The sequence below is a fragment of the Podarcis bocagei genome, assembly GCF_964188305.1.
Source record: "Podarcis bocagei genome assembly, chromosome: 5".
Taxonomy (NCBI): domain Eukaryota; kingdom Metazoa; phylum Chordata; class Lepidosauria; order Squamata; family Lacertidae; genus Podarcis; species Podarcis bocagei.
The window spans coordinates 19,420,546-19,434,034 of record NC_138129.1 but is presented as its reverse complement, the minus strand read 5'-3'; the positions used below and the strand labels follow the sequence as shown (position 1 = coordinate 19,434,034).

At 42.7% G+C, this 13,489-nt stretch overlaps 1 protein-coding gene across 7 annotated transcripts in view; it reads right to left on the bottom strand.

The window, feature by feature from the left end:
* NFATC2 (nuclear factor of activated T cells 2) overlaps nt 1–13,489 on the bottom strand; it is a gene marked incomplete at its 3' end in the record, with an annotated part of 141,752 nt that overhangs the window by 109,928 nt on the left and 18,335 nt on the right. Inside the window, exon 1 of one of the 7 annotated variants that reach the window (XM_081196103.1) lies at nt 13,208–13,330. The exons of the other annotated variants lie outside the window; for them this stretch is intronic. Coding sequence (XP_081052229.1) covers nt 13,208–13,325 — 118 coding nt within the window. The 5' untranslated portion in view covers nt 13,326–13,330. Of the gene's footprint in view, nt 1–13,207; nt 13,331–13,489 lie in introns of those variants that run through there. 7 annotated transcript variants of the gene reach the window in all.

The following is a 13,489-nucleotide window of genomic DNA, read 5'->3' as shown; positions in this document are numbered from 1 at the left end:
GGCACCAGCAGAGTCAAACCAGGGCAACTAAGCCCACACACCTGACTCCCGGTACCACTTGGATAATTCTCAGAATGAGGCCCTAATAGCCCAGACTCTGTTAAACCTGTAGCATTCCCATATAGCGGCTAGATCCAGAACACCCCTGCTTTATAACTGGCATACATTTGTGTTAGCACATTTTGGTACCAACGTAAATTTTAAAAATGCCTTCCGGTGTTGCCTTATCTAGGACATGGGCATATAACTTATTTTGTTTTGTATTATGAATCAAATATGAAATGCATAGAAGCCTTGGGCCCTCAGTCTGCCTAGCTGAATTGAGCTGAAGATTTTAAAAATGTGTTTTCCGATATTTCCAAGAACTTGCTAGCTTTTAAATATGCAGAACTTTTTAAAATAACAAACACAAAAAAATGCTGAAAACTGCAGTCTAGCTGAAACAGAAGCAGGTTATTTTATAGCCTGCCTGTAAAAACTCAGTGACAGAAGGATGTGTGTATCTACTTGTATGCACCAGTACTTTTAGGATCACTGATTGTTATCCAAACCTGAATTCTGACATTCAAAACAGGTGGTAGAACTGAACCCTGGTGAACGATCACACTAAATGAAGCACTGCGTAAATCAAAGATGGTTGCCCTCCAGGAGCTTCTGGATTGCAACTCACTGTTGGACTGGTGGGAGTTGGGATTCCAAAAACAGCTAGATTCCCAGCCCTGGAACACAGACATATACCCTATTACTCTATGGGACATAGCAGCTAATTTCCTGTCTATCCATCACAGGTATGTTTCATGCATGCAGTCATGTTTGCAGTTATGTTTATTCTTTAAAATGGGGATGGTAGGCTTTCAAATTGAAAATCTGCAAAATCCATGGTTTTACTTTCTAAAGATCATATGTTGTAAATGTTTCCAACAAGAAATGGGGGACAGAGGGAATCCTCCTCCTCGGATTTATTTTGTGAGGTGTGTGGGGTCCTCCACACACCTCACAAAATAAATTGACAAAATTGACAAAATATGCCTCTTTTTCCCTAGTCTCATATTTTACTTCAAATATTTTACAGACTCAGAAATGTTCCACTCAACACAATCTTGGCAGATACATTCTAGCCCCTCCACCCCACCCCCAAGGCTGGAGAGAATTAATGAGAACAAGTATTACACAGTTCCATATTTAATCTCAGACACAGCTTTATTTTATTCCAATAGATAAGAGGTGAAAGTTTTATCTAGGCAGACATTGACAATATAAAAGTGCATTCTTGGAAGTGTTCAGATCTCATCTAAGTTAAAAATCTTATCGCCTTCCTCAATTTGACAGGAAAATTCTCCTTCATGTGGACAAGGATAATATTGAGAAAGACTATAATAAAGTTCTAAAAAAGCATTTTTAATACTCCCTTTGAATTCTAGGGAACACAAATTTGGGTAGGCCAAACTAAGGGGCAGAAACCAATTCATTTTGCACTGACTAACTTCAAACAAATGTATTTAGTACAAATCATGATTCTGTTCACACTGGAGGGTTTTGTTGTTTGTTTGTTCGTCAGATTTACTTCAGTCCCTATATATCATTGGACTACAGATTCCAGTATCCCTGACCATTGGCCCTGCTGGTTGGGTCTGAAGAGAGAAGGAGTTCAACAAAATCTGGAGGACTATGGCTTAGCCATTCATGCTTTACCATCTATCTGCCACTCCCATCAAGGGCCACCTACTGTGTGACTATCTGCACACAGCTTTTATTCATTTTCCTAAACAGGAGTGAGTCCTTTTGTACAGGAAAAGTAACTGCGACATTTAAAACAGCCTGAGGATGGAGCATTTCTTAGAGTGAAACATCACATCCAATTTTTATTTTACACTACCCAGAAGGAAATTGTTCAAATTGCTACAGTAATGGTTATAACCCAAATGAAATTTTGCATGAAGTGGCTTCTCCAGTTGATTGCAGAACAGCCATGAATGCCTCCTTTTGACACGCTGAATGTAGAATATGGTGTTGGCAGTGATACAACAAACTCCCTGGCAAAACACAACTACCCAGCTCCAGTTCTGACTTGGAGGAAGGGCGTCAGCTGGCCTTCTTGCTGCGGCTCTTAGATGTGTATTGGAGGTACATCACCTCTCCAAATAACACAAGTGTAGAATAAATTATGAAATTGTTGTACAAGTTGTTATGGCCATAATGCATCTGTTTGTGACATCATAGTCTGGAGCCATGGGAACAGCTATGATGGTACAAGCTCAGCTTTGTTACTCTGCTGTGGAGTGGGAAGAAAAGGAGGCTGATTAGAACACAGCAGTTCCTGTCCTTAAGATTAAATCCCCTGATGTGGTTTCAATTTAATTAGCCAGCCCATACTTCATTGCCACCAAGACTGGGCATGTAATTAGCAAACACTCAGCTGTTGGTCATGCCAACCTGACTTGGCTCTGTAGGAGCTACTGCTGATGTATTTTTAAATGCAGTTCTGGAAAGCACTACATAACCAGCCAGCAGCCCAACCTAATTCAAGGCAGAAGCTGGTTTTCTAGAAAGCTATTCCTCCGAGTCAAAAGGGACGCAGGTGGCGCTGTGGGTAAAACCTCAGTGCCTAGGACCTGCTGATCGTAAGGTTGGCGGTTCGAATCCCCAGGGCGGGGTGAGCTCCCGTTGTTCGGTCCCAGCTCCTGCCCACCTAGCAGTTCGAAAGCACCCCTAAGTGCAAGTAGATAAATAGGTACCGCTTTATAGCGGGAAGGTAAACGGCGTTTCCGTGTGCGGCGCTGGTGCTGGCTCGCCAGCTGCTGCTTCGTCACACTGGCCACGTGACCCGGAAGTGTCTTCGGAAGGTTAACATAAGGATGCAGAAAAAGGAAGGTATGGGGAAGTCCGGGAAATAAGGTGTATGAAAACAAGTTAAAGAAATTATACGTGTTTATTTGTTTGTATGTTTTGTATTGTTCTGTTTTATTATTTGTTTTATTATATGTTTGGAAAACTAATAAAAATTATTATTAAAAAAAAAAAAGGAAGTGTCTTCGGACAGTGCCGGCTCCTGGCCTCTTGAGCAAGATGAGCGCGCAACCCTAGAGTCGGACACGACTGGCCCGTACGGGCAGGGGTACCTTTACCTTTTTACTCCTCCGAGTAACATGGCAACTGCAGATTCTGCTAAGAGCACCTCTGCCAGTTAGCATGAAACAATTTAGGACGAAATTGGAGACACAACCACTCCCATGATGGGATCTCTGTAATCCATAATCTAGCTGTAATCACAAACTAAAGATAGCACTCTTGAGAACAAAGGCAACTAAAAGCAGACATACAGTAGCTGTTGGCGTTATACTACAGTTAAAACAATCCAGCACACTTCATTTTAGACTATAAAATTAGAGTGCCTACTTAAATGTGCTCTGCTTTTCTTAAAATTAATAGTTTAACTTGCAATCAATTACCCAAATTGACGTTAGGGGGTGGGGATGGGAGGAAGCAACATTTTGAGAAATGTGTGAAAATAGTATTTTCACTTTACCCACAAGTGCCTGCAGCATTTGTATTCTCTCACTGCCCTTAATTTTGTTGAATAAAACATTCTGTTTAAGCATTAGCATTTCCACTGCATTTATTACTTTAAAGTAGAACCTCATGTCACACATTTTGTCTATCTGGAGGGAGGAGCGTGAAGAAAACCAAGGACATAAACCAAGAAGTCTTAGATGCTCTTGTTAGATTGAACAAATGCTTACTCTTATCTGTAATTTTGTTTTAACCCCCCCCCCACAAAATGCAATTTCAGCAGAAAGCGACACTTCCCTGCAATAACCACTGCTACCAATCACAAGCTAGATCTCAGCTAGAACTAGCTAGGTGTCCACATCTTCAAAACGCTACTTGAAATTAACATCTAGCAAACCCAGCCTTCTGCCTCCCAGCTCCTGATTTTGCCTTTTGAACGATCTGTCCTGATCTTCACATCCTAGCACAAACAGCAAACCATGGGAAGGCAGAAAGTGCCCAGCAGTCATCATTCTGCCTTGTCGTTTATTCTGACAAGGTTGTTTGATACAAGACGTCACCTGCATCCATTCTATGGGCTAGTGATTAAGATCAGATAACAATTATCACATGCCCATTCTGAAGAATTGCAATTTACAAGCAAGAATAGCCCCCTACCCTGAGACTCTAAAGAAAAAAGAGGGGGTGGGATTGCACAAACTGTTGGGCGAGCCTGATTACTGAGGGAAAGGTCTAAGTTTGAATTAAGGGTGTGGCATTTTTTAAGAGATCTAAATTATGAATTGGTTTCGGTAGCTTTGTCACATCAAGGTCAAAACACTAGGCTGGATTGCCAAACTTAAAATATCATTATTACATTTCTGGGGAGCCTACCAACTTCTCTATCCTTCTTTCCCCCCTCTGCTTTCCCCACCCAGGGCATCCTGGGAAGTGTAATCATAAGCACCAGACTACAGAAACTCTAACAGGAACTTTTTAAGACTAATAAGGAAAGAAGCTGCAGTTATCATCATCCATTTCAAGTATTCAACATCCCTCATGTACAGTTTCAAGGTAATCCTTACAACAGCACTGCAAGGCAGACCAGCATTATTCCACGTGTTGCATATGGAGGTGAGGAGGTCAAGCTTAGAGACCTGCCTAATTGAGTTTGTGGCAGCTGTGAGGTTTGGTGTGCAGACTTCCAGCTCAATGCTTTTTGCTATCATGCTATTCCATCTCTTATCATGTTGCCACAGTTGGCTGCATGAGATGGCCAGCACTAATAAAACGTCGTGGACAGTTGGTTGCATGAGATGGCTAGCACTGATCAACTGTTGTGGAGAATAGTTTCTTATGAGAGGAACAAAAATTATCAGTGGAGATAAACGTATCAAAGGAAACCTTATCACTTGGGCCACACGATGGCTGGGCCCTACCACTTCAGGCGGCAAGTGAGGGCTTGAATTGCTGGCTGTTCCTTTATACAAAATACCCTGCATAGAACTAGATGTGGAGAAGATGCATTAGTTTTCTCCCTGACACGCTGGTTCTCCACCTTATGTGGAGTTATTTATTTATTGCTATAGAGGAGCATTTGGTTATGACAGCCTTCACCTGAAATGGTACAGTCCACTGCCAAGTGAGAACTAGGCTTGGAGAAACTACAGCCCCATCTTAAAAAATCCCATTCTTACGACTCACTGGCCTGAGCATTCTAGACCAGAGGTCTGAACTTTCCTCAAAGTAAAGGTCATAGGAACATAAGGATTGTCCTACTGGACTATGCTGCTCCAGAGAAGCGGACACGGAGCAATGGATCCAAACTACAAGAAAGAAGATTCCACCTAAACATTAGGAAGAACTTCCTGACAGTAAGAGCTGTTCGACAGTGGAATTTGCTGCCAAGGAGTGTGGTGGAGTCTCCTTCTTTGGAGGTCTTTAAGCAAAGGCTTGACAACCATATGTCAGGAGTGCTCTGATGGTGTTTCCTGCTTGGCAGGGGGTTGGACTCGATGGCCCTTGTGGTCTCTTCCAACTCTATGATTCTATGATTCTATGTCATAGGTTCATCTAGTCCACCCTTCTCCAATATGGCACCTCTGAACATTATTGGACAAACATTCCCATCAGCCCTAGAGAGCACAGCCAACAGAAAAGGATGATGGGAGCTGTAGTACAAAACATCTGGAAGATATCAGGTTGGGGAAGGCTGATCTTCACAACAGTAGTCCGCCAGATGCCTTTGCGTGCTCACGAACAGGATGTGATTTATAGCCTGCTGCTTGTTCCCAGCATGTAGTACTCCTGAATGATCCTGAACATGCAAAGAAATCCTCCCATAGGAAGCACAGGTAGGAGACAAGTGTTCCCTTAACTACTTTATGGCACTGCAGCTTGGGTGTGTGTCTTGGGATATCCTATGCCTGCCGTAATCACATGAGAATATCTGTACAGGAGCTTGTATATGCAGTATTCACTAAAGCATACGTGCAAATGGGATTCCCCACCAATTCCTCCCAATGCAGATTCCTGTGCCCTTCCAAAAGACTTTTGAAAGGATTGGAGGGCTCTAAGGAAAGGCCTGGAATTTGGAGTGCAGTAGTGGGGGATGGATAAGGCTGCAATCTGCCTCTGCCCAATTCTACCCCCCCACCACCCCAACTCCTTATCACAGTCCTTTTTGGGAGTCTCCCATCCCTAAGGCAGGCTTCTGGGGGGCTACACAGGGATGAAATGGGAAGGGTGAGGGACAAGGAATTTCTCACACACAGCCAACCTTGCACTCTAACCCAATGTTTCCCAAACTTGGGACTCCAGCCGTTTTTGGACAACTCCCATAATCCCTAGCTAGCAGGACCAGTGGTCAGGGATGATGGGAATTGTAGTCTGAAAACAGCTGGAGACCCAAGTTTGGGAAACACTGGTCTAACCAAATGGGATGCAATTTAATACGTTTATTCCCTGGCCTCAAGACAAGGTGGGAGTTGCAGGCTAAATTGTCTTTTCTTAGGGCTTTCCCCATCCCTGCATATATCACTGGATGTCTCAAGTTCCTGGCCAGCTGCTGAATGTGAGAACTTACTCTACCGAGTAGCAGTGAATTCAAGGTGACTTGAGACAACATGACCGTTCTGTCTGTAGTGTCCGATATGCAGAGACCCATTCACACATGCAAGTCATTTGCTGCTGTTGCAGGCTTCAACAGACGAATACATGCATGTGAACCAACCTAAAGTTGCATCCAAAGAGGCTTAAATGATTCCACTCCATCCAAGTTGGAAAACATCATTTGGATGCAGTATGAGAACTTTCAGAGGAAGAAGAAAAGGCCTGGGCTCATGACCCTCTGCTATGGTTATGTTTCTGGCGAACATCCCAAAACTGCAAGTAAGCAGCTTCAGTTCAGTTAGGAAACAGTCAACTTCCAGAACTGCCAGGCACACTTAGACATGTGGACTGAAGCTGCTTCTTCTTCTTCTTTTAATTTCCATCTCTTTGTAAACATGCTTTAATCTTAGTACATTAAAGATCACTGATGTACAAAGGATTACTTACAGACTCATAATGGTGTCTTTTGAAAGACAAGGAATGTCCTCCAGATTATAAGTTTCGTTGTGATCTCCCTTACACTAATTATTTCCATCTTGAAAATATACAAAATTAATAATAATCACAGTATCCAGGCATCCAGTACAAGTAAAACTGTCTCTGGAGGGCTCTTTCTACTCTCTACAACGCCATATTCTTCTCAACATCAAGTGTGGGCAAGAAGTGGCACACAATCATTGCAATATTAGAATGGTGTGTAACTGTTAATTCCTTCCTCCAAGAAACTTGGGGGGTGACACATATGGTCCCCACTCCATTTTATCCTCAGAACAACACCTTAATACAGGTTAAGCTGGTCACTCATAGAGCTTATTGTGACTAAAGCAGGGATTTGAACCCAAGCCCCAATACCACAGGTGTGGGTGTGATTCAAGTGCCATATGTTGGATGTTTGCAAGGACACTGCAGTGCAAAGGTGTGGATCGCCATGAACAAATGCATTGTGTGCATCTGGAAGAAATGACCGATTTATGCTTTAAAACTCCTCTGTGTTTAAATAACAGACCTACCCATCAACTACTCTTTGCTTTGCTAAGCATGTTTTCTCAGAAGTAAGTCCCATCGAGGTCAGTAGGGTTTAAGGTAAAGGTAAAGGTAAAGGTACCCCTGCCCGTACGGGCCAGTCGTGTCCGACTCTAGGGTTTGTGCGCCCATCTCACTTAAGAGGCCGGGGGCCAGCGCTGTCCGGAGTCACGTGGCCAGTGTGACGAAGCTGCTCTGACGAGCCGGCACCAGCGCAGCACACGGAAACGCCGTTTACCTTCCCGCTAGAAAGCGGTACCTATTTATCTACTTGCACTTTAGGGGTGCTTTCGAACTGCAGGAGCTGGAACCGAAGACGGGAGCTCACCCCGCCGCGGGGATTCGAACCACCGACCATGCGATCGGCAAGCCCTAGGCGCTGAGGTTTTACCCACAGCGCCACCCGCGTCTTAGTAAATGCTCCTAAGATTAAAGCCTGACTTACTCCTGGAGGACAGTGGATTTGTGGTTGAGGTGAGATTTGAACAGGGGACTTTTCAGCTCATAGCTCAGTCTCTTACCTATTTATTTAATTGATTGGTTGGTTGGTTGGTTGGTTGATTGATTGATTGATTGATTGATTAGTACATCACCTTTCACTTGAAGATTACAGAGTGGTTCACAACATATACAAAATGAGAACCCAAAATACATAATAAAATAAAAAACAAACCACCGTATCTGGTACGTTACGCAAGCACTGTGCTATTAAAGATGCATGCACACACATATTTCCAATTCAACTAAAATTCACTACAACACCTTAAAAATATCTCAGATGTACTGTATAAAGCTAGCAAGGTAGAAAGGATTTGCAACAGAATCCTGTGCAGATTTACCCAGTACGAAGTTTCAGGCTCCCTAATAAGTGAGTTTCAGACTTTAACCTTGGTTTTGCTTTTGCTTTTAAAAAAGTCACAGTTGTATTTTGTTTTGTTTTTGTTTTTACTTTTTCTTACAACAAACATAAAAGGAATTTACACACACAAGCTTCATAGGCTTCTGCAAAAAAATATATTAAACGTGCTAATTTCTCTTGACCCATCACTGAAAATGTAAATTAGCAACTACAGTTGCTTTTATTGCACTGGAAAAGATATTCTCAGTCACGGTTTTGGCACTGTAAGAGTACATGATTTTAGAGTATTCTTAGCCACGTTCATTGCATTCACTCATTCAAACGGCACCCTTCACTACACTCACTATAGCAGCGTGCTCAAAAGCCATAATGCACCTTTAACAGTCTTAGATTGAAATCCCAATACTACTTATTGTATTTAAAATTACTGTAAAGCACATTCAGCTGTGCTACCTCCTGTTTCCATACAAAAGAAAATAGTAAAAGTTCACTTATCCTATATTGATGTCACTACGTACTCAAAAGATACATTCAAAGCTATGTTGAACTGCACTTGTTACAGTGATAAGTCCAGATCTACCACTGGCTGTTGGTGGAAGAGACCCTGGTCCAACACCCCGAGATGCAGGAATCCTTTGCCCAATGTGGGGCTCAAACCCACAACCCTGAGATTAGGAGTCTCATGCTCTACTGACTGAGCCACGAACTGGGATCCAATGAAGATCGGCATAGGATGTCCTCAACTTCTGCTATAAGCATACATTCAAGCTATACATTCAAGCAGGCCATCAAATGTTGTAATATCATGTTCCATTCTAAGGTTCCAAAGTGTGTGTTTCCAAAAAGGTAAGTGGAGAAATAATAATGAAATCACAGAAAGCCACACCAAATATCAGAGCCAGACATTGGCTTGGAGGAAGTTCAAGTTTTAATTTAATTGTTTATGGAAAGGATAATGGGGCTACAGTAGAGAATATCTCCCTACATGTTCTTGCTTGTCTGAGTTTGGTGGTCTGTATTTGAATCACAATTGAGGTGCTCCATTTCAGGCTCCAGGTCTTAGGGCCCAAGGCATAAAAGTCCTCCTTGATGAACACACATAGACACCTCTTTTGGGGAAGGGTGATAGCTCAGTGTGTCTGCCTTGTAAGCAGAATGTCCCAAATTCAATCCCCAGCATCTCAATAGGGTTGGGAGAGACTCCTGCCTGAAATCCTGGAGGGCCACTGCCAGTCAGTGTAGACTGTACAGAGCTAGGTGGACCAAAGGTCTGACACGGTACAAGACAGCTTCCAATGATCCTTGATGAGCACTCTTCCCCATTGTTTGAAAGGCAAGACTGGTTAGGGTACCAGTTGGTAGGATTCGGTCACAAATTCACTTGTGGCAAGTTGGATCAGCAGCACTAGCAGCATAGACTCCACTGTAAAGTGGAGCTGTACCGTTTCGGGGGGGGGGGGAGTCATTAAGGCTGCAATCCTATACCCATTTTCCTGGAAGTATGCCACACTGAACTCCATGGGACTTTTTTCAGATTGCAGTGTAAAACCTATTCATGTAGTCTGATCCTTGAAAGAAAAGTGACTACTCAATTATGGGAAATAATGTTATCATTTCAGGTTGCTATAATACAGATGAGACCCAACGCAGCATGAAAAAATGACCACTTGTGTAAAGGGGCTGCTCCTTTTCCTCCTCCCCCATGCACCCCCAAAAGATGCTCCAAAGGCTTGGTGGACCTTGTGGAGCAGATTTGGGGTGTGTGTGCATGAGGGCTGAAGAAAAGAAACTGGAAGTCCCATTGTGCAAGCAGATTTCCATTTTGCAAACAGGTGGAAATAACTGGATGTTGCCCATAGTGCAACATGTTGCCTTTTTCATGTGTTCGGATCGGACTATCACGTTCCAGTTTTGTTAACAAAATATGGTGCAGAACATATGCAGTCCTGGCTCAAGAAAGCTTAATAAAACTTCAGGGTATCAGCATGAAGTGGTGACGTGTGGAGTCACTGGTGACCACTATGTCGACCATGGGTTAACTGATGACCACCCTGCATCAGCAGGCAAGTTCCATGCCAGGTACTGGATTCTAACATTCTTTAAAAGTACCCACAGTACTATTTAATATATATATATATATATATATATATAATTTAATATATGACATTTTTTCAAACATAGATGTACCATGAAGGAAGGAAACACATGGGTCATGCATGTTTAGCATGCTTTCACACTGGAGGCAGAATACAGCTCTCAGTGGATTCAAAAGTGTGTGGGCAATATTTACCTTGGATGACACAAAACATGGGAAAGATATGGGCATTTTCTGACATCCAATTGTTTGGAGAACGTGTATGATTATTGTTGTTGTTTTATATATATATATATATATATATATATATATATATATATATATATATATGCAGGTTTTGGTGTCTTCGGGTGTCTTCCCGTGTAAGAGTTGGGGTGTCTAGGCGACGTTTCGACGAGGTCTCACTCGTCATCTTCAGGCTGGTGCTTTCGGCTTCTTGTTACTAGAACAGAGCAGGAAGTTCCCAGGTTAGTGTGCCTTTTCTTCTTTTGTTCATTAATTACTTGAGGGATATCTTGAGTGATTTCTTGAGTGATATTCTGAGTACCACTTAGGAGGGTCATTAGGTGTGGATTAGTTGCTAAAGCTTTCGTGTCTTGACCTCTTGAGCTTGTGAAGAGTTTTTCTGAGAAGATGGCTGTACTGCACTTAGTTGACGTCCTAATCTACAAAAAACCTGATGGCTCCCTAGGACACACTATCTACCGGAAAAAAACACACACCAACCGCTACTTACATGCACAATCACACCACCACCCTGCACAAATAAACTCAGTAGCCAAGACTCTCATCTCCAGAACCAAACGCCTGGCTGACAAAGACCACTTGACAACTGAGTTACAGAATCTCTCAAATGTGTTAATCGCCAACGGATACCAGCAAAACAGGGTTACGAAGCTAATCCAAAAAGAAACACCCCCCAAAAACCAAGACACAGAAGAAAACAATGGCATGGCCCTCCTTCCTTATATCAAGGGCACTACAGATAAAATTAGCAAAATCCTCCATAAACACAATATCAAAACAGCCTTTTGCACCAACCAAAAAATAGCCAATATCCTCAGAAACCCCAAAGATAAAATCCAGTTAGAAAACCAAGGGGTCTATGAAATACCCTGCAAAGTCTGCCCAGCCACGTACATTGGACAAACAAACAGACGAATAAATGCACGTATCGCAGAACACAAGAATGCCGTCAAAAAAGAAGAAAAAACTTCCTCTCTTTACCAACACATGAAAGAAACAGGACACGAAATTAATTTTGCAGATTCCAAATTGCTCTTTAACATGGAACATCACCACAAGAGAATAATCATGGAAGCCATCGAGATAGAGAAACACCCTCACAACATGAACAAGCGTGACGACACGTCCCGCCTGCCAGACATCTGGAAATTAGCCCTCCCCACAAAAACCGACACCAGAACCAGAGGCACACAGAACGCCATCTCCAATCAACCACACCAGACCCAAACCCAGACCCCCTCCACAGATAAATTACAGACACCATCCAGTAGCCAAACCATAGTGGCACCTCCGGATGCTGCACCCCCCTGCAATCCCTACACAGATCTGGCTGGCACAGGGCACAAAACCACAGCTCGCCCCTATACACGAAGCCAAGCCAGAGCACAACTAAGTGCAGTACAGCCATCTTCTCAGAAAAACTCTTCTCAAGACACGAAAGCTTTAGCAACTAATCCACACCTAATGACCCTCCTAAGTGGTACTCAGAATATCACTCAAGAAATCACTCAAGATATCCCTCAAGTAATTAATGAACAAAAGAAGAATAAGCACACTAACCTGGGAACTTCCTCTCTGCCCAGAACGTTGGAGGCTATACACCACACCCCCTCAACAGTATTTATAGGAACTCAAACACTGAGATCCTGCTCTGTTCCAGTAACAAGAAGCCGAAAGCACCAGCCTGAAGATGACGAGTGAGACCTCGTCGAAACGTCGCCTAGACACCCCAACTCTTACACGGGAAGACACCCGAAGACACCAAAACCTGCATTCCTGTACCCGTGAAAATCTACGAAAGCACATATATATATATATATATATATATATATATATATATATATATATATATATATATATATATATTCCCTGCTTTATTCCCTGATGGAACTCAAGGCAGCTTAGAGATAAAAAATAAGAACCGCCGAAAACATAAGTAAATAGCCCTAGCACAGATGTTATCTGAGTATCCATGGCATCTTCTTACACACATAACATTTTAAATTGCATGTGCTTTTGTACAAAGCAGTACAGCCCTGTCATTTAGCTACTCAAGCCACACCATAAAGCAAGCTAAAGTTTAAAAAAACAACAACAGAAGCCATGGTCTAATAATAATGTATGCACTGTTGCCATTTCTACAGACTAATCAGCATTGCTCACTATGGGTCTGTACTGTATATTGTAACAGTCCTAATAACTACAATACAACTGACAGGTGCCATTAAACTATGATATCCACAAGCTGAAAGACAATCACGTTATATATCAATACAGCTAAATACTTGGGCAGAGAACAGCCCTCTGATCTGCTCCAGTGCTGTGACAGTATATTTTATCGTTTATTTTCTTGGTTGCTTAAGACTTCTGCCACACGCACACACCCCTAACACGTTGCTCATCCTTATAAGAACCTGCGCAATTAGAACTTCTGATCTTTGGAGAGATGAAGAAAAATGTAGCCACAGAGGAAGGCTGGTGGCAGAAAGGTAAAACTTCCATTGCCACAAGTGATTCCCATCCAACTCCAGCCAACATCCTAACGCTTCCCTGTCGCCCTCTTTAGTGCTAACTGGACAAAACAACTCTTTCCTGTGCGGCGCAGTACAGCTTTCCTCTCTCACAGATACAGACAGTTCCCTGACCAAGTGCCAAAAAAACATTGT